Raw genomic sequence first — 20,722 nt, 5'->3', positions numbered from 1 at the left:
TGCTGCCTAGTTCCTGCACTTTCGCATTTAGCCGCCCAGGTTCTGCTTGGCTGTTTCACCAAACGCCTGATGTCATCCTGCGAAACGATCGGCAAGCCCACAATCCCTCCAATCATTCCAGTCTCAGGCGTCTTCGCGGGGAAGGTTGTGAGGCTACTACTCGGTGTCAATACTTCGCACCAGCCACTGCTGTCATTGTTCGCCTACGGTAAGTCTACCTCAGGAGGGCCCGTGGAGATATGGAACTAAGTTTGCAGTCCCCCAGAAGCTACCACCGACTGCCCCGGTGTGGTAGTTGAGCGGAGACATCGATCAGGTCCCGGTGCCGATCTTCTTTGTTGCACATCTTTCGTCTAAGCGTTCTTCTTTTTCCTACAACGTTGCGCGCGGAGAGTTGACCAACATTTGTCGTTTACGACCGGTCCTTGACTAGGCCTTCTGCTGTATTGGTGTCTGCTCATCATTCTCTACGACCGCTTCCCTCCCTCCTGACGTTTCCCGTCACATCTTCGAGCAGGTGCGCGGGGGAGCGCCGACCCTCTTCCTTCAAGTCTCTCACTGTCCAGCGACAAATCACAGTTGCTCGCCATGTCTTCTGACAGCTTAGGAGAGGCGTTGAAGCATACGGGAGGTAATGGCAAGTTGGACCAGGGTGTCTCACTCAAGAGTTTCTTGGCCTCGCTGGCAACGGCTACGGTTGTCTTCGCCGTAGAATTCTTGTTATTCTTGCTCCTCAAGGGCAAATTGACACGCATCTAGTAAGTTAACGGCATTTCAAATGCAGTGCGAACAAAGACACGAAAGGAAATGGAGAACAGAGCTGACAAAGCGACGTGCAGTCAACCTCGAACGTATCTAGTCCCTGATCGAGAACGCACTGCGCCTTCGCCGCCGGGTCTGTTTCGATGGATCGGGCCGATCTTTCGAACATCAAGCTCAGAATTCATCCAAAAATGTGGTCTCGACGCCTATTTCTTCCTCCGCTTCCTGCGTATGCTTCTCAAAATCTTCATTCCCATGGGGTTTCTGATCTTGCCCATACTTCTTCCCCTGAATCGCGTGGGAGGCAAGGGTACTACTTTCCAAAACGATACAGTCACCTCGAACGGGACAAGAACGGGCGATCGGTGGAATGTCACTGGCCTAGATCAATTGGCCTGGGGCAACGTCAAACCTGAGCATACCAGTCGCTACTGGGCCCATTGTGTTCTGGCAGTGATCATGATCTGCTATGTCTGTGCTGTGTTCTTCGACGAGTTGCGAGGCTATATTCGAATGCGTCAAGCTTATCTGACATCACCTCAACATCGACTTCGCGCATCTGCCACAACTGTCCTCGTTACTGCGATTCCCCATGGCTGGCTAAATGTGGAGGCCTTGGACAAGTTGTTCGACGTCTTTCCAGGTGGTGTGCGTAACATCTGGATCAACCGCAATTTCGATGAATTAAATGAAAAGGTCAAGGAACGCAACAAGATTGCTCTTCAATTAGAAGCGGCTGAAACAGATCTCATCGTCAAATGCAAAAAGGCAGCACTGAAGAAAGCCAAAGCGGAGGCGAAGAAGGCCGGCAAAAGCCGGAAAGAGGCGGAGAGTGAGGAGAAGGCCGCAACAGATCATCGAGCAACACAGATGGCCATGGGGCCCGGCATCAGCTCTGGAGATCCCCATCAGGCTCATACGTTGCGAGAGGCATTATCTCACCGTCATGAACCTCACCAGCGCGGTGAATCAGGTGGGTCCCGCCATGGCGGGAGGCTTTTCGATCCGGCCGTTGTAGCCGCAGATTTGGTCGGGCACGGCGTCGGAAAGCTGGGCAAGTCAATGGTCGGCGGTCTCAAAAAAGTCGAGGCGGGTTTTGATAGCACCTTGACTCGAAAGGGTGGCGGCTTTGTGGAGGACATTGATGATACTGGCGTGGCCCCTCGCGGTCGTGCACTCTCTGCGTCCCAGGCGCAGCCGCCGGCTCAAGATATGCCTCCAGAGCAAGGTCACTCTTTGACCCCCTCGCAGACACAAGAGGCTCGAGATGAGAGTCTCTGTCAGGAGACAAGGCCTGTACCCCAAAAGCAATTATCTTGGAAGGACCGCATGTCATCCCACCTTTCCGTCCACTCAAGAAAGTCAGGTCCGGAGCCGGATGAGTTTCCTCTGACTGGTCCTGAATCGCCCACGAAGGAGACAAACGAGAGCCAGTCTACCAAGAAGAAGGCCCGGAAAGAACACGAAAGCTCACAAAAGAGCCACAAAGAAGGTGACGAGGTTGAAGGAGAAGAGTACCCCATCGCTTACAACGAGGACTTTGACTCAGAGGACTATGGAGAGCCCCTTTGGAAACAATACATCACAGAGAAAGACCGGGATACTTCCCGATTACCCATCTTTGGGTGGACGTGGATGCCTTCAATTTGGTTGATAGGCAAGAAAGTCGACACCATTGACCATTGCCGGAAGGAATTGGCGCGTTTAAATCTCGAAATTGAAATCGATCAGCAACATCCCGAACGCTTCCCTTTGATGAACTCTGCTTTCATTCAATTCAACCATCAGGTTGCGGCACATATGGCTTGTCAGTCTGTTGCTCACCACGTTCCAAAGCAAATGGCCCCTCGAATTGTCGAAATCTCACCGGACGATGTGATCTGGGACAATATGTCAATGAAGTGGTGGGAGCGCTACCTCCGCACCTTTGGTATCATCACTTTGGTGGCTGGTATGGTGATCGGATGGGCTTTCCCCGTCGCTTTCACTGGGCTTCTGTCACAACTTTCGTACCTCGAGGGTACATTCAGCTGGCTTGCTTGGATCGGGCGACTGCCTCAGTGGCTTATTTCCGCGATTCAAGGTGTCTTGCCCGCGCTTTTCTTGGCTATTCTCATGGCTTTGCTGCCCCTGATCCTACGATTTCTCAGCAAAACTCAAGGCTTACACACCGGCATGGCCATTGAGTTGACTGTGCAGAACTACTACTTTGCCTTTCTATTTGTGCAGCTGTTCCTGGTTGTCACAATTGCTTCCAGTGCCTCCACCATCCTCGATAATGTCACAAATGTGACCAGCTGGCCCGAGCTGCTCGCCACAAACATTCCACGATCCAGCAACTACTTCTTCTCCTACATGGTTTTGCAAGCCATGTCTGTGAGCGCTGGTGCACTGGTACAGATTGTCAGTCTTGTCAGCTGGTTTATTCTTGCTCCAATCTTGGATTCGACTGCACGAAAGAAGTGGGCGCGTACAACAAATCTCAACCAGATGCAATGGGGAACATTCTTCCCGGTCTACACCACCCTCGCTTGTATTGGTAAGTGTCCGGCTCCAGATCTGTCCTCCTCTTCTCATCACCTGCGGCGCCGGAAAAGCCTTTGCTTACTTTTGCTTCAACGGCTAGGTTTGATCTACTGTATTGTTGCGCCCCTGATCATGGTTTTCAACATTCTCACGTTCAGTCTGTTCTGGTTTGTCTACCGCTACAACACATTATATGTCACCAAATTTCGATTCGACACGGGTGGTCTCTTGTTTCCACGTGCGATCAATCAACTATTCACGGGCTTGTACTTCATGGAAGTGTGTCTCATCGGCTTGTTTTTCCTGGTACGGGACACCCAAGGGGCAGTCGCATGTAAGGGCCAAGGTATCGTCATGATCATTGTCCTGGTCTTGACCGTGGGGTTCCAAGTCCTTCTCAACGAGGCTTTTGGGCCTCTCATCCGTTATTTACCCATCACTCTTGAAGATGACGCCGTCCGGCGGGATCAGGAGTTCCACCGCGCCCAGCTGACCCGACTTGGCCTTACTGCTGATGACGAAGACGAAGACGAGAGGGAAGGGCTGGAGCATCACCTCGCCGATCGTGAGTTGAAGCAACGCAGCCATGACCGCGAGGCAGAGGCGATCGAACTGCAGACTTTGGAAGCGGAGCGTGAAGAGCGAAAGCGTCACGATTCGGGTCTTCTTACTCCAACCACGTCCGTCAAGAAGCAGTCATCCTGGGCTGAGCGGTCGCCAAATCGACGATCCAAGTTTTTTGGTCTCAACTCTGCGACCCCGAGCCCGACACTCAAGGCCCTGAGGGAGAGAATGGCACATGACACTGAAGCGCAAGGGCCCAGTACTAATGATAAGGGCCATGCTCTCTTTGCCGGAATCCACGACGAGTTGGAGGATCTCACTCCGGATGAGCGTGATCAATTAGTTCAGCGTGCATTCCAGCACGAGGCTCTGCGCGCAAAGCGGCCCGTCGTCTGGATCCCGCGGGACGACCTTGGTATCAGTGACGACGAGGTCTACCGCACGCAACGATTCAGCAAACACGTCTGGGTCAGTAACGAGTATCAAGCTTTGGATGGCAAAGGCCGCACGATCTTCAGCCGGAGTCCCCCGGATTTCTCCGAGGTCGATTTGATTCAATTATAATCTTCAGCACACCGCACCATCCACCAGCTGACTTTGTTTCCCCCTTCACAAGCCAGGACTTGTTTGTGCCGGTCTATTTCTTTTCTTTCCTCGTTTGATTTCCCTTCTGCATAGTCATTGCCTGAGCGTTTTGTGTACTATACTTCATCTGCCATAGATGCTCGGACGCATTTTCGCACCAAGATCCGAGACTGGAGGTCTGAGTAGTGACCACGCTGACCAAATAGAGGTGGTATATGTATCAATCTTGAGATCTACAGTCTTTCGTAGCTGCGGTCGACATCCTTATTCGAGGTCGATGATCGTCGGTAAAATTACCTGCGAGTGCGATGTTTCCAAATTCTGGTGATTCCAAAGTTAGAGCGGGATAAAGCTCATGTGGAGCATTTCGGTCTCGTATCATATTCTATTCTGGGGCTGACCGAGGCGCCCGGTCGAGATTTCTGTTATTTTTTTTCTCTCTTTAGGGGGGATCTTGCCCTTTAATCCATAAAACGGCACAGCGGCAATCGATAGTTATCGACCACCCAGTAGGCTCGTCTCACACCGTCCCATTCACCCTCAAGTTTGGGCACGGGGATATCCTCCCACTCGACGTCGAATCCGGCCTCGAACAAATCCATTTCGGCCACTTTTTGGTAAACATCATAGGAGATTTGACGATCAGCACCCATGCCGTTGAAAAATCCCCACTTGCCCTCCTGTTCCAACAAGCCAATCACTTGCTCTGAGAAGAATTCCCGGAAATCGGCATACGACTCTGCAAATGTGTCGTAGTAGATCGCATCAAATGTGACTCCCTCGCCGACGAGGCCGGGAAGGACGTCTTGCCAGCGTCCCTGGTGGATGGTCACACCAGGCTTGGTATCCCACCCTTTGGCTTTCATATCTGCCAGTACGGAGGGGTGCGCTTCCACGATATGATGCTCGGCGGGAGACTGGTCCTGGAAGAAGCCATCGACGATACCCATTCCGTGTCCAATGTTGAGAACCTTGAGACCCGGACGAGGCAGCAGTGCCTTGGCGGACTTGAGCATGATGTCGCTTTCCCATCGCATCATGACTCCATTTTGATCAGAGTCAAGGATGCGATCATTGTTGATGGAGAGTGTGGATGAAAGATAGCCTCGGTTGTCTACCTCTGGGTTGACCAACGTGACGTTGGATCCTTCGGCTTCTCTCGTCGCGACATCAACAAGCTCGGGCGCTGTCTCATCCGCATCCACCTTCTCTTCGGATGTTTCATCGATCTCCTTGTCCCCCTTCTCCTCGCCCTCCTCCTCTTCATCTTCCTCTTCCTCGTCATCGTCTGAAAGCGCCGCATACTCGTCCAACCGGTTCATCAGCATCTCTGCACGCACACCAGCGTCCACAATCAACTCGTACAACTCCGACGCACCAATGCGTCTCGCCAAACATCCCGGTGTCTCATTCTTGTTGTCGAGGTCATTCCAGATAGCACCTTCCTGTAGCAAGAATCTCACGGTCTCCGCGGCGGATTCCAACAGCTCCTTGTCTGCGTTTGAGGAATCGCCATTCGGTGTATCCTCCTCGTCGGGCTCGCAGGCTGCGATGGCTGCGTGAAGGGGGGTATAGCCTGTCTCTGAATCCTTCACATTTGCCGCATCCGGCAGTGAGGATTGTGTTCGGCAGAGGCGGCGCAGCTTGGCGATATCATGCTGAGAAGCGGCCAGCAGGATCTCTTGAACGTCTAGGTCGACATCGATCTCTGTCAAATGAACTGGAGGGTCATTTGCTGTGGGGTCGGACATTTTGGCGTTAGGCTGTCTTTGCAGTTGCAGCACTGATGTCAGTAGGTTTTAGCTTTGACATGACGCAACGAGTTTCGCGTACCTGTATGCGATTCTTTTTTTTTCCCCTTGCTTTTCTCCTCGTATCATGTAATTCAGTAAAACAGTGAGACCTCGCACAGGGCAGGCTGTAAATTCGGAATAGAAAAAAATTATTGAGTGGGGTTGCATTTGAATCAAGATGGATCTGGCTGGTCTCCGCCCGCTCGCCGTCGCGGCCCCGCAAATGTGCCCGCCCGGATGGTATGGCGGACGAAATATATATCGCATGGCTACACAGAGGAAGGACCCTGGAACTCAGAAACTTCTTGGAAGCAGGTCGGGTTCGACAGGAATCTATCCATGTAGATACTAGGAGACAGGGCTGACAGTTCAATGTTTTCAAGAGAAGAGACCGCATTTCATTGCGATGAAATAAGCTATTTGTACAGACTTTCACTACCCGAGCTCCCTAATTAATCTCATTTATTTGATATCCTCGTTCGGCGTGTTGACATTCAGACCCAAGCCCTGGGCATCCAGGTACAGCTTGTTCTTGCCGCCGGCCTCCTGTAAGATCTGAGCAATCTGGCGGGCATTCTCAATCTTACGGAGCTCAATGTAACTCTTGCTCTTCTTGATTGCGTCACCAATCAGCTCGGCCGAACGAGCCTCACCTTGAGCGCGAACAATGAAAGCCTGCTTCTCCTGGCGAGCCTTGTCGACAACGAAGGCAGCACGCTGGGCATCCTGCTGAGCGACCTGCTTGGCTTCAACGGCAGCAGTGAACTCGGGAGAGAAGGTCAAGTGCTAAATAGTAGAAGGTTTGTCAGAACAATCGTCATGGATCAGACGATTCTGGGAGTACGGAAGCACGCATACCGTCAAGGAAACATCATCAAGAGCGATGTTGAATCGTGCTGCACGCCGAGCCAGGTTCTCCCGGACCAGGCGGGCAACATTCTCACGCTGCGTGATCAGCTGGCTAGCGTTGAACTGCGCAACCACACTCTTCAAGACCTCGTTCACAATCGATGGCAAGACACGCTCATCGAAATCTTGACCCAGAGTACGATAGATCTGTGGCAGGGCGTCGACTCGGGGGCGGGACAGGACACGACATGTGATGTTGACCATCTGCAAATCCTTCGTACCCGTCAAGGAAGCAATATTGCGGGGCTTTGCGCGGACGTCGTATACGATAGGAGTTTCGATCCAAGGAATCCGGAAATGAGTTCCTGCAACGTTGTTAGGCCGAGGAGTCCGAAGGTTCGCGGCGTCGTCGATGGATGTAGCCTACCTTCGTTGTAGATCTCCTTCTTCACACCTCCCACACGGGAGTACTTGATAGCACGATGACCACCGTCGACTGGACACGAGAGTTAGACACAAGGAGCTTGGACCGGTCGCGAGAAGCTCACATACCATTGAAGAGCGAGTTGGAGATGGCCCAGCTGCCGACACCCAACAGAACGAGTCCAGCCAGACCCATGCCGCCTCCGCGACCACCGGTGGGCAGCCCTCCAAAACCACCCTTGCGCCTTTGCAGCATGAGCTGCACTCGCTCCCAGGCCTCTCGTTGATTCTGAGACATATTGTGAGGCTTTGTGTTTGACGGTCTCTCGATGGAGTGGATGCGGACGGGAGTACGAAGAAGGTCGACGGACAGGCGGTCACGCGGAAAGTCCGGCAGAACGGCCGATCTTCTTGCGCGCCTCCGCGAAGCTTCGCAACAGCTTCAATCTCGGATCTACGCAACATCGCGCCCACGACCTCTGAACTATCACAATCATGGCGCCCGACCGCTCAGGCAAGAGTGTTTTCCTGGGGAATATCCCTTACAGTGAGTCTATAGGATCAGTGGCCCCCCCCCAAAAGAATATTCTGTATGCTAATCCATCGCTCAGACCTCACCGAGGAACAGGTGAAAGATATTCTCAGCACAGCTGGCACAGTAACGAAATTCCGCCTGATGATGAACCCTGAGACTGGCAAACCCAAGGGCTACGGATTTGCAGACTTTGCCGATGCCGATGCTGCAGCCTCTGCCGTTCGCAATTTAAATGACTACGAGATTATGGGTCGCAAGATTCGGGTGGACTGGCCACACAACAATGAAAAGGACTCCGTGCCTGCCGACTATTCTCAACAAACACAACCCATGGAGCAAGACTCTGTACCACAAATGCAACAAATTCCTGGTGCTGCTCCGCTGCCTCCTCTTCCTCCGGGCGTCGACGTTCCACCCCATCTTGACTGCCCCAACGCTATCTCGCAAACACTCGCCTCTCTTCCCCCGAACCAGCTTCTCGATGTCCTTACACAAATGAAAGCCCTTGCGGTGGCAGATCCTATCCGTGCCACAGAACTACTGCGCCAGGCTCCTCAGCTTGCCTATGCTATTTTCCAGGCTCTTTTGCTCATGAATTTGGTGGAGTACCAGGTCCTGGGTTCAATTGTTGAGCAGGCTGCCCAAACTCAAGCAACTCCTCAAGCACCTCCTCAGGTAGCCCCCCAATATCAGCAGTATGGTGTCCCTGGACAGATGGGAACACCTCCTGTGGTCGGGGGTCCATATGCTCCCCCGCCACCTCCACAGGCTGCCCCGCCCCAGGTGCCGGGCCAAGATGAGTTGCTACAACAAGTTCTCAGCATGCCACAATCTGCAATCGATGCACTTCCCCCAATGGAACGTAGCCAGATCATGATGTTACGTCAGCAGTTGATGCAGGGCGGTATGCGATAATTCTTTCTCAGCTATTTTTGGTGATGAAATCAGTCAGTCACACCGGGCTTTTTGTCTTGCATCAACGTCAAGGACATCAGTGAGTGTTCTTTCATCTGTTCCATTTGGCAATCGGTACTCTGGCGCAAACGGGGCGCATTGGTTTTAAACCATTTTTTGTTTCTTCACAGGATTCCCTTACAGCACACCACACCTATACAATAAATTCTACTATTGAAGGACCAGCATTGCCTTCGTCTCTTCTCAAATTCACTCTCAAATTCACAGATTTTTTTTTTTTTTGAAAAACCAAATTGATCAATGTACTTCGATCGCCTGGTAGATTTTGTAACGCTACTTTTCAATCCAAGCAATAGGCCATGATGCGAAGGTTCTTGGTCCTCAGGCGCTGCAGCAAGCCTCAATGCCGCATAGAAGAAAGATTTCGATTACGTCGGGCAGGGATGGGTAGCAACATCAGTATCATCCGTCTGGTGGGTTGAGCTTTCCATGAATGCCCCTAAAATGAGCCGTCTTAAGAGTTGGCTCTTGTTCTGCTAATAATTAAACATAATATGACTCAAGGGCCCCGTAGACCAAAAGCATGGAGTTTACTCTTCATCGTTAATTGATTACTGAAAATTGTCACTTATGAAAAAGGCTATATTTCATACTACTGCGGCTAGTATGACAGGCTGCTCCTCCGAAAGAGACCTTAATTTTGAAGGTAATCATCCTCTTGTTCAAGGTGGTCTATAGCGGTAAGGCGCATCTTTCAGCATCGTCTGCCTCACACTCAAGAAATGTAAAAGTGTTTGAAAAAATCGAAAAATGGCTGAACATCAAATAACACTGCGGTAGTTACTTGCCCGCCCCTAATGAATGACCTTGCACGAAGAAGAATTTGGTGCTCATTCTCACTCATGCGAGGTGCCAGAAGCAGGGAATAGAAGTCATCACTGCATCCCACACTCTTAAAGCTGTGAACATCTTTCCGAAGCTTGACTATGATGGACGATAGCTATGCTCTCATGAAGAGTCATATGCCGAGATGGCCCCTCCGTGTAAAACACACTGCTTGTTTAAATTCACAATGAAAGAATAAGGTAGAAAGATGCGGAGTTTTGATAGTCGCTTCACGTCATGGTAGGTAGGATATACGAGCCGGTAAATGAATCATGAGAAGAATCCGGGAGTAATACAATGCTTTGCTGAGCCATCTCATGGTATGGCAAGTAACCACCGTCCAGAGGCAGGTCTGTACTCCGTGTCGTAAAGAGGATGCCAGCGTGCTCGGCAAGATACATGGTATGTCGGCACAGACCAGAAAATAAGAGGGGAAGGTTCCAGTCAGTTCCCAGGGCAGTCCAGACATATTGTATAATGACACACGCTGTTTAGTACTTCAGGCCATTTCTTTCGGCCTTTAGAGTGATGACTGAGCCGGTGTCTCCCGGACTTGACCAGAAACAGACAAACAAATATTGTAGAGACCAAATGTTTTCCATGGCGGAGTGATTGTTTGCTATGGCGGTACGAGAGCCAGGCAACGACACACCACTAGCTTCGTGACGCGGAGCGGAGCGGAGGGTATAAATACTCCGCCCTCGGCTCTTCGGATTTTCCTTTCTCCGACACTGCTTGAACGTTTCCGCTCCGATAACCACCACGTGACTCTCACAGAAACCCTTTGCCAAGACTTCCGCTCACATCACGTGACCAGGCTTACCCTACCTACAACTAGCTACAGCTTCAACATCGATTACTTCAAGTGAGTAAAGTTACATGTGTGAAGTCTGGCCAAGTGAAAAAAAAATACAATTTCTTGTCAAGATGTCGGCTGTTAACATGTTCTGTCTAGAATGTCTGAAGAAGATGTTTTCATGTTTGAAGCCATGTCTTCGCACTCGGACATGCCTTTGGAGGACATCAACAGGACTCCCACCTTTAAAAATCCATCCCCCAACCCTGTACCTTCTGATGATAACAATGATAACGAGACTGGCTTCGACTCTTCGAGTTCTATTCAGGAGATTGAAAGTGACACCGACTTTATTGAACCTCCTGGAAATCCTGAGCTGTGGTTGTCTCGCCCTGAGAAAAGCGATCGTTACCTTGCGCTCAAACTGCCACCAATGCATACTTTGGAGGACATCTTTGAGGACATTGCTTCCAAGGCCATGTCCTTGGGCTTCGCTGACGTTTTGAAGCATTTGAATGGCCGACCATTGCGAATTGCGACTGTGTGTTCGGGAACTGAGAGCCCCATTCTTGCCATGGAAATGCTTCAAAAGGGTAAGTTGTTCTATCACTGTTCTTCATTTCTGCTTACCTGGTCGTCTTCGATGCGCTTTTTTGCTATTCCTTTGCATGGAGTGTCTCGTTCGATCATCGACGAGAACGATACATATACTTTCCCCCTCTCTCTGCTTGGCCTCCCGTGTTTCAGCAACGTCGTCATGAACTCAGCATTCAGAATGCTAACCTTACTCCTTGTTTTTAGCTCTGGGTGAGGAAGAGGCTTTCCGCATGTCTCATGTCTTCAGTTGCGAGATTGTCCCATTCAAACAGGCCTACATTGAACGCAACTTTAAACCACCCATCCTGTTCCGTGATATATTGGAACTCGGAGGCGATGTCGCGTAAGTTTTGGTTATCTTAAATAATCACAGAGCCAGCAGGAAGCTGATCAGTACTGTAGTCACACGGCCTATGGCGCTCTTGTTTCGATCCCAGGAGACATTGACCTTCTGCTTGCTGGAACCGCCTGCGTTGACTTTTCCACTATCAACAACAAGCGTAAGCTCCTCAGTGAGGAGGGCGAGTCAAGCAGTACCTTCAACGCTCTTCTCCGGTACGCAAAGAAGTATCGTCCACGCATCGTCATCTTGGAGAACGTCAGCACCGCCCCTTGGGACAAATTTGCCGATGTTTGGACCGACATCGATTATTGTGCTGCCTATGTGAAAGTCGACTCGAAATCATACTATTTGCCCCAAACTCGTATGAGAGGATACCTGATCGCGATCGACAAGCGCCGTCTGGATGGCATCGCGTCGGATGAACAAGGTTCCGATTCGACTAAGATGTCTGAGAGATTCAGCGCCTTGATGACCAAGTTCGTTCGACAAGCCAGCTCTTCTGCGGGTATGTTTTTGTTGCCTGAGAACGACCGCCGCCTAGAGCAGGTTCGCAAGGATATTGCTACCCGTGTCGAAGCCGGAACCAGAAGCGACATACGCTGGGAAAGATATCAGGTGCGACACACCAAGTTTCGGGAGGAGAGAGAACTGGGAGATCAGCGACCCATCAGCCGTTCACAGCCAGGAGGCTTCGGATCGACACCTCCAGATCACTACTGGCGTACTTGGTTTGCGATGCAACCGGAGCGTGTGTGGGAGACTCTCGACATGAAGTTCCTTCAGCTCATTTCGCAAGATATCGACTTCAATTTCAAAGAGTGAGTGGTCTTTGATCCTAATGTGAATCATCGGGGGACTAATATTTCTCTTGAAAACCAGGCGTTGCATTGATCTCTCTCAGGGCGTAGACCGTGGAAACGAGAGTGTCAACAGCTCTGGAGTCGTTGGTTGCATCACACCCTGTGGTATGCCGTTCATGAGTACGCGAGGCGGCCCCATCTCCGGTCTGGAGGCACTGGCCCTGCAAGGCCTTCCTAGCCATCGAATCAACCTTACGAGCGAGTCACAGCGAGACCTGCAGGATCTGGCTGGAAATGCAATGACATCAACCGCGGTGTGTGCAGTGATGCTTTCCGCCCTTCTTTTGGGATACCCCGTGTTGGACGAAGGCACGGACGAACCAGCCGAGGCGCAAACCATCACGGACAGGAAAATGGACCGTGTTTTGACCGTGGAGGACGCAGGCGCTTCCCTTGTCAAAGTCAAAATCCCGGAATATTCACAGTCCCCTGATGTGATTTCCCAGATGATAAAGAAGGGGGCTGAGAGCGCCCAATACTGCGCTTGCGAAGGCCAATCGATGGTCAAGGATCCGGAATTGCTCAGATGCTGTTCCCTTTGTGGACATCGTGCGTGTGATTCTTGCGCAGGCAACCCAACGCACGCCTACCGGTCCCTGGCAAAGTCGCATCTCCAGCGAAGTTCTGCGAAGGAATTCATTGCTTTCCTGAAGAATGTCTTGCCGATGAGACTCCAGATCCGGGGTTTGAAGATCGATGACTTCGATGAGTTCATCAGGCAATTCCCGATGCCCAGTTCCAAAAGGGGTTCACATGGTGAAAATGCGGCCAGTCAGACCTCCGAAGGCACAGGCTCACTGCGAGGAGACTACATAGAGTCTGTGAAATCTGCCATCGAGGATGAGGTTCTGTTCTTCGACATCGAGCGTTCTCATATCTGGACAGTGATCTACGAGAGCAAATATGCTACCCTCAAGTTGCAAATTCGGCCCGAAGGGCTCCAATGGCTCTACTTCGCCAAAGCTCCGCGGTGGTCGCCAGCGAGATGTTTTCTCCGAGAGATTCTCGATAAACCGATTGCACGCCTGATCCCGAAAAAAGACACCCTCTTACGTGGGTTGTGGGAGCTTGCTGATCCCCTCAGCAAGCACTTGTCCCTGAGCACTTTGGGCATGGGAGAAGAGGTCCCTGCTTTTCCTGCAGTAGTCGGCATCACCGAGGCGGAGAAATCACAGATGAGGATGTGGACTCAGATCAAAGTCGACGGTGGTGACGAGGTCAAAAGGCTTGATGTCGACATTCGCGGCATTTATGACAGTCTTCCCGACTGTGGAACAGCGATGGGGTCTATGTACAAGAAACAAGACCAAAGCATCTACCTCTTTCTCGATCCTAGGAAGATTGGCTCCCCGGAGAAAGATGGGTGCGTGTTTGCACACGAGCATCGCCGTCTCAGTGGCTACGAAAAGCGCCTCACGATTGCCCAACTGTCCTGTCAGTGGCGTGCAACGGATTTGACGAGCGAACCGTCAGAGGTCAATGCCTTCTATCGGCGGTGGATCAAGGCCCCGGCTAAGGTGAAATTGAAGCCAGTGCCTTCCAATATTGCATACGAAAGTCTGAGCTTGGCCACCCCTGTGTACCTTACAGACGACGACTGTTATTGCTCATACATCTCACTGGCCTTGCTCACAGCACCGCCTTCAGAATTTGGTCTCGCTTCACTCATCCCACGCCCAAACGTCTCTGAAGATTGGCAAGTACTCCGTCTCGGAACCTCAGAGCTCGAACTTCGAGAGGCCGCTTGGGCTGTGCAAGGAATCGCCAGCCGCACATCAAGTCCATGGGCCACCATCAATGTTCAAACTGGACAGCTAAATGATGGCCATCCAGACTGTCCGACCTGTGATCCACCAGTACCCGGTATCATTTGGGGTCGGGACAAGCAAGGTCGAGTCACTCCATATGAAGATCCGCAAGGCGCAGCAGTGTACGAACGTGCGGTCAAATGCAAACCCGCTCCATTCATGATTTTGGGGCGCATTTGTGAGAATCAAAACATTAAGATACGTGTCGCTTTGAACGTACAGTCACTGGCTCATCAAGCCTATGGCCGACTTGTCCAGCGAAACAGTCAGGCCGCTCCTGGGTTCCAATGGCGACTAGTCAACAACACCGAGGACTGGGGAAGAACTGGTCACTCAAGGTTCACCCTACTTGACAATACCCAAGATAGAAAACATTACCAACCACCTAACTTCCTGCTCACGCTGCGACAAGATCAACTTCGATCTCTTAGATGGATGGTCGGCCAGGAATCCAGTAAAATCATGCCATTCATTGAAGAAGAAACAGAAGAGGCCTCTCTGCCTCTGATGTCGTGGCGAGCCGAGGTCAAGGTCACCATGCCCCGATTGGTGCGAGGTGGTGTCCTATGTGACGAAGTTGGGTACGGTAAAACGGCGATTATCCTCGGATTGATCGATGTCCGTTACGAGCTCGATGCGGCCCGAATTCAGCACGAACCGGAGGAACCAGGGCTCATTTCTACCAGGGCCACCATCCTGGTCGTCCCGTACAATGTTTTCAAGCAATGGGCAGACGAGATCAGCAAATTCCTCGGCGACAAGTACAAGGTCCTGCGCCTGGGCACTCAAAAGGCTCTCAACAACGTCTCAGTGAAGCAAATCCGCGAAGCAGATATCATTTTGATTCCTTGGTCGATCTTCCATGGCTCCACCTACTATCAAAACATGCGCTACTTCACGGGTACACCCAAAGCGCCTAATCAGGCGGGCCGAAATTCCGACAGCTGGTTCACCGATGCCTGTAGATCTCTTCGCCAACTGGTGCAAGTCTTGCAGGACGAGGGACCTGAAGCATATCTCAGAGATCTATGGTCTCGGAGATTGAATGTTCGACAGACACAGGCAAATTCAACCTATGTGCCTTCACGTCGACTGCGCGGTGCAGCCTTTGTGGCTCACCAGGCCCAACTACGCGCGTCTGCCAAGGAAGCTGTTTCGTCCGGAAATCACTCTTCTGGTGAACGATCAACAAAATCTGCTGCCACTGCTGATGCATCTGCCCATGGCCCTTGGCGCCCTTCGTCTTTGACCCTCTCTTCGACTCCATCTTCCACGGCATCGGCCGCCAAAGCTGAGCTTCCTGCGCACTTGCGAGCTCTGCAGCAGCCAGTCGCTCCCGATGATGACTCCTCGGACGAAAGTGAAAAAGAAAACAATCCTCCAGACGAAGCGGACAATAAAGCGCAACCTGATCCCAAGACCGCGCGGAAGAAGGCCAAGCGCGAAAAGTCTGCAGCGGCTCGTGGCAAGCCAAAGAAGGCCTGGGATGACAGGAAGCACTTCAATATTCCTGCTCCACACGGCCATCAGACTGCCTCAATGGAAGACATGCAAGGCCTCCCACTCCACGCATTTAAATTCAACAGAGTCGTGGTGGACGAATATACCTACTCTCGCGAAGAGCGCAACCTGCCCATTCTCTCGCTGGAAGCCCGTTCGAGATGGATTCTGTCGGGGACCCCCGCGCTTGATGAGTTCGCCGATGTCAAGGACATCGCACGCCACCTGGGTATTCACCTTGGTATTGATGATGACGGCGATTGCCCCACCGCGAATGCCCGGTTGAAGGCGAGCCGTCGCCGGCAGACCGCGCGAGAGGCTTTCGAGACGCACCAACCTCCTCGGAGTATGGCCTGGTATGAAAATCGCCGCAGACTGGCGCAAGAATTTTTAGACCGCTTCGCTCGTCAAAACATAGCCGACGTGAGTGCCATCCCCATAGAAAGCCACGTCAAGCTTTCAGGCCTTTCCAGTCAAGAGTCCGAGATATATCATGCACTTTATGACCATTTCGTCGCAACCGCGGGCATGATTCGTAAAGTACCCGGGGCCCATCTCAGTGCAGCGCAAATGACCATGAATTCAATTGTTGCAAAGAGCAAGTCCCCGGGGGAGGCACTTCTCAAATGCATTGCCGTATCTGGCGTATCTGAAAATCCATGGAGTGAGGAGGAATGCACCAAATGGGTTCATGTCCAAACGCACACGGGCGAAGCAATTTTGGACAAGCTGGAGACGGCGCTGAAGACCGTTCTCCTTTCATTAGTTGAGCACAAATGGCTCAGCGCGAAAAAGCGTGAGAATACATTCTTCAGTCTGAACGGCGATTCCGATATGCAGATCGCCGAGGGTACGGCATGGCGTGATGAAAGAGTAGGCGATGTCGACACGGCACAGTCGGTTGAACAGCTTTTGCTTGAAGTCTGGCAGACTCAACCCGAATGGCTACCCAAAAGTGGAGGAGATAACCTCTTGACCATGATACGGAGCAAATTGAAAGGGCTTCAACCAACACAGGCACAAGAAGCTCAGCTGAGGAAAGCGGCCACCGAGCACATTGCCCAGTCACAGTCAATGACGACTGCTTCAGGACGCAACGCATGGGACCTCGACTACCAGCATCGGCTCACCGTCTGGCGACACAACCGGATTGTTCGAGATTCCATGAGTGAGGCGTGGAAATTGATTCGAAAGATTGTCGACTCCCGCCGAGAGTTACGTTTCTTCGACGCCATCGAAACCCTGACAAGACAACGGTGGGGCTGGTGTGACCGTTGCGAGGCAAGCCAGTTGGCCGAGTTGAACACGGTCGTCCTCCTCAACTGTGGGCACTCCCTCTGCTTGGACTGCGCTGCCCTCGCAAGTGAGCCTGCGGATAGAGATCGGGTCTGCGTGGTTCCTCAATGCCACGCGAGTGCTCCTCTCTCATCGCACGTGAGTGGACAGGCGGTGCAAGACGCCCGTGCTACCCAGAAGAGTAGCAAGCTCAACAGCATGGTCGACATCATCAAGGCCATTCCCGATGATGAGAAGGCCGTGCTGTTTGTGCAGTACGAGGATGTCATGACACAGGCATCCCGCGCTCTCAGTGCTGCCGGAATCCAGCACTGCATGGCCAAGACGGCTTCGTCGGCGGCCATCACGGACTTTGTCAAGGCAAAGGACAAGTCCGTCCCACAGCAGCCACCAGGGGCAACCGGACCACCCAGGGCCACCAAACGAGCTGCGGACGGCGAGAGCAAGGAGTCTGCCGAGGAGAAGAAGAAATCTCCCGGTCCCAAGGTGCTGATTTTGCGCCTGGGTAGCGTGATGGCTGCGGGATTGTGAGTATCGCCTTCAGATTCACCTTTCTTTCGCCTCAGTCGTTAACGAGATCGATACTGACTTGTCATCGCCAGAAACCTGCAACTTGCCAATCACGTCCTCTTCCTTTCGCCCCTCTTGACCTCCACCCAACATGACTGGGCGTCGAGCATGGCTCAAGCGATTGGCCGATGTCGCCGGTATGGACAAGAGCGTACTGTCCACGTCTACCACTTGCTGGCGCGGGAGACGGTCGAAATCAACGTCTTCCAAGAGAGGACCGGCACCGTCGTGGTAGAACGCGAAGGGTTCGTTCGGCAAGTCGAGCCGGCCCAGGTACGGCCATCCGACAAGACATGTAAGGGCGACACCCTCGACTTCGGTTCCTGGGGCAGCGCGGGTCAAGACAGCTCGTTTTAGTTCAAAGTCTGCCAGCTTCCGCTTTTTTTCCGAAGAAGCTGGTGACGGAGAACTGTCGACGCGGCCGATGGCCAGTTCCTCGGTGGTTGTTTCTTCTTTCTGCCTTTTTTTTTCTTTCTTTCTCCCGTTCGTAGTTTCTTTCCTTTTGTCTTTCCTTCTTCGTGTTGGTTTTTTTGTTTGTTTTGTTTTGTTTTCTTTTTTTTTCAACAATTTGATTAGCGGTTTCTTTTTTGTTTCTGTTTGTCAAAGATCTTCGAGATGATTTTTCCTTTTGTTTTTAGATTTCTTTCATAATTCGGACAACTCTTCTTGTTGTTTTTCCCCATCTCTTCTATTGTCGCCCGAAATTTCGATAGCATGGGCAAAGTACGACCGCGGCGTCGCAGGAGCAAGAACTTTATCATTCTCGTGTAAAGGCGATGACAACTCTGTACCAGAGACAGGCTTCGGGGAGGAGGGAGGGGGGAGCCCAGGGCTGCTGAGCTCCGGTCCAAACGATCATTGTACAATTGGCGCGATTCACCTACAGTCTGTATGAGAAATGTACATGGGGCAGAAGAGAGGACGGACAAGGACTGGAAAAGGACGTGGAATTGCTCGCATAGCATTGGCGCCGATAACTAGTGACTGGGATCTCTCTGCAATCCACAAGCCACATACTGTACATTGTAGACAAAACAAGTAAATGAAACGCCTCTCATGTGGGGTGGGGAAAAGAATCATCATGTGAGAGTTGCGATGAGGCGTCACTTCGGTCTAAATACCCTCTTTTGGGCCTGTTTCGTCCTGCTTGGCTCCCTGAGTCGGAGCAGCAGGCGATCTGGTGGGAGGGGGGATTTTTTTTCCGCGGGCAAAGCCCTATGATTAAGAAGAAGTTGCGCTAGATAAGAAGCTCACTCTGCATTTATTGCTTGGTCTCACCGTCCAGGGCGCCATCCTTGCGCATGAACTGCTCGGGGGTCCACTCTGGCACCTCATGAAGGTTGGTAAGGCCGGCGCTGTTTTCGCAGGTCTTGCGGCCGCTCTTGGGGCCGGGAGCAGGCTCCTTGGCTCCGGTAAGAGCAGACTCCTTCAGAGCAGTGAGCAGAGCCTTGATTGACTCGGGGGTCAAGTCCTCGTAGTACTCGTCGTTGATCTGAACCATGGGGGCGTTGACGCAGGCACCAAGGCACTCAACCTCGATGTAAGTGAAGAGGCCGTCCTCGGTGGTGTGGCCGGGGGTGATGCCCAGGTGCTCGTTGATAGCCTTGACGATGGCGTCGGAGCCGCAGCCACCAAGCTGGCAAGGGGTCTGGATTCGGAAGAAAAGACAGGTCAGAAGGGAATGCTCTCTGGAACCGGAACGAAAGAAAAACCCGCGCTTCAGCGAGGATCGAGCGGGAATGGGCACTTACGGTGGTGCAAATCTGCACAAAGTACTTGCCAACGGGCTCGCGGTTGTACATAGTGTAAAAAGTGGCAACTTCGTAAACGCGCATGGGGGGCATCTCCAGCATGCGAGCGACTTCATTCATGACGCTGATGCTAGTGAAACCGTGCTGGCGTTGACCCAGGTCCAGCAGAGGCATCACGGCGGCCTTCTTGTACTGGGGAGGGTAGCGCTTCAGAATCTCATCGACGACTTTGAGGTTCTGCTCAGAGAACTTGAACGGAAGGGACGGGTTGTTCTCGGGCTTGTTGCGGTGCTGTGTAGATCGGAGAAAATGGTCAGCTTCGCTCCCCCATAGCCTCGTTTACAAGCTTGACTGCTCCGATGCGCATGGGAATCGAGCAATGGCGAGCTCAGGTAGTCCAGGGTCGTTGGGCCTCAGATCAGAAAGACATACCACCATGAGCGCATCGCTTAGCCGTTGCGGGGCGACAGAGAAGGATCTGTACTGAGGGATTGAGGATGGGCGCAGCCATCGGCTGGCTCTGGGGAGAAGCTTTGAGGCCATTGTGGTGAGGAGGGATGTGGTGGATTGAATGCGAATCGGAGGCTTGCAGACAGCATCGAACGAGGAGAAGGCGAAGAGTCGAAAGTTGGCGGAGTGCCCTTGAGAGGGCTTTGGACCAATCAGCACGGAGAGATTACTCCCGCCTGCAGTATGCAGTTTGGCGCATCGCCGTCATCATCTCCATCGTCCACTCGACCATCCGTCGTTCAGATCAGAGGTTCAATTATGAATTCCTTTATTTACAGAGCATACAATTTTCTCCCTTGAGAGGGCGTAGATTTAGACCTCTTCCATCCGGTACACTTCATATGCGACTTCTTCATACGGATGCGCCTTGATCAGCTCCCGCACCGCATCCAGCATGATTGACCGACCGACGCACATCACCTCAACCTTCATCTCCTCGACTCGCTCAAGCTGTCCCACTGCGCCGATAGCCGGGTTGGCGCCACCACTGGGCAGAAATTGCCCTTGTCCTTGAGTTTGAAAACAGCACTTGGTGTACTTGCCACCCGGGAAGCATCCGGCCCCCGTCGCAAAGACGGCCTCCTTACATTGCTCGACATGCTCCAGTGGCACGAAGAAGATGAGCTTGTAGCGTTCAGGCCCAGCGGAAGAGGTGCTCATATTGTTGGCGAAAGACTTTGGAACCGTCAAAGATGAGAAGAGAGGTGACGAAGCGGTGGGCTGTGGAGGTTGGTTGGGAAGCTTGTAGCAGTGGAAAGCTCTCAAAAATAGAGTTTGGAGTCTGGATGGGCAATGCAAAATCGGAGTGAGAGGAGTCGCGCGAGAGATGAGAGATTTTGAGGCGAAATTGATGA

The 20,722-nt window shown here is 52.1% G+C and overlaps 6 protein-coding genes across 6 annotated transcripts; 2 read left to right on the top strand and 4 right to left on the bottom strand.

Moving 5' to 3' along the window:
* Positions 1-588: 588 nt before the first annotated feature.
* POX_f08429 (uncharacterized protein) lies at positions 589-4,416 on the top strand (the record flags this gene model as incomplete). The annotated part of the gene is made up of 2 exons (XM_050117202.1): positions 589-758; positions 840-4,416. 2 exons carry the CDS (start codon positions 589-591, stop codon positions 4,414-4,416), a joined length of 3,747 nt encoding a protein of 1,248 aa, XP_049967341.1.
* A 482-nt stretch (positions 4,417-4,898) lies between these two features.
* On the bottom strand, positions 4,899-6,188 carry POX_f08428 (Protein arginine N-methyltransferase 2; the record flags this gene model as incomplete). Its single annotated transcript, XM_050117201.1, has 1 exon — positions 4,899-6,188. The coding sequence occupies one exon, from the start codon at positions 6,186-6,188 to the stop codon at positions 4,899-4,901; it is 1,290 nt and encodes a 429-aa protein (XP_049967340.1).
* Positions 6,189-6,692: 504 nt separating this feature from the next.
* On the bottom strand, positions 6,693-7,800 carry POX_f08427 (Prohibitin-2; the record flags this gene model as incomplete). Its single annotated transcript, XM_050117200.1, has 4 exons — positions 6,693-7,016; positions 7,089-7,444; positions 7,507-7,575; positions 7,632-7,800. 4 exons carry the CDS (start codon positions 7,798-7,800, stop codon positions 6,693-6,695), a joined length of 918 nt encoding a protein of 305 aa, XP_049967339.1.
* Positions 7,801-7,997: 197 nt separating this feature from the next.
* Positions 7,998-17,964, top strand: POX_f08425 (uncharacterized protein; the record flags this gene model as incomplete). Its single annotated transcript, XM_050117199.1, has 8 exons — positions 7,998-8,049; positions 8,114-8,941; positions 10,615-10,702; positions 10,793-11,226; positions 11,435-11,573; positions 11,633-12,391; positions 12,453-17,564; positions 17,640-17,964. 8 exons carry the CDS (start codon positions 7,998-8,000, stop codon positions 17,962-17,964), a joined length of 7,737 nt encoding a protein of 2,578 aa, XP_049967338.1.
* Positions 17,965-18,868: 904 nt separating this feature from the next.
* On the bottom strand, positions 18,869-19,901 carry POX_f08424 (NADH-ubiquinone oxidoreductase 24 kDa subunit; the record flags this gene model as incomplete). The annotated part of the gene is made up of 3 exons (XM_050117198.1): positions 18,869-19,255; positions 19,359-19,649; positions 19,791-19,901. 3 exons carry the CDS (start codon positions 19,899-19,901, stop codon positions 18,869-18,871), a joined length of 789 nt encoding a protein of 262 aa, XP_049967337.1.
* Positions 19,902-20,180: 279 nt separating this feature from the next.
* On the bottom strand, positions 20,181-20,528 carry POX_f08423 (uncharacterized protein; the record flags this gene model as incomplete). The annotated part of the gene is made up of 1 exon (XM_050117197.1): positions 20,181-20,528. One exon carries the CDS (start codon positions 20,526-20,528, stop codon positions 20,181-20,183), a length of 348 nt encoding a protein of 115 aa, XP_049967336.1.
* Between the last annotated feature and the right edge of the window lie 194 nt (positions 20,529-20,722).

This window comes from Penicillium oxalicum, chromosome VI, assembly GCF_001723175.1.
Source record: "Penicillium oxalicum strain HP7-1 chromosome VI, whole genome shotgun sequence".
NCBI lineage: Eukaryota > Fungi > Ascomycota > Eurotiomycetes > Eurotiales > Aspergillaceae > Penicillium > Penicillium oxalicum.
Note: the sequence above shows the minus strand (reverse complement) of the source record. Positions and strands in the feature narration are given on the sequence as shown.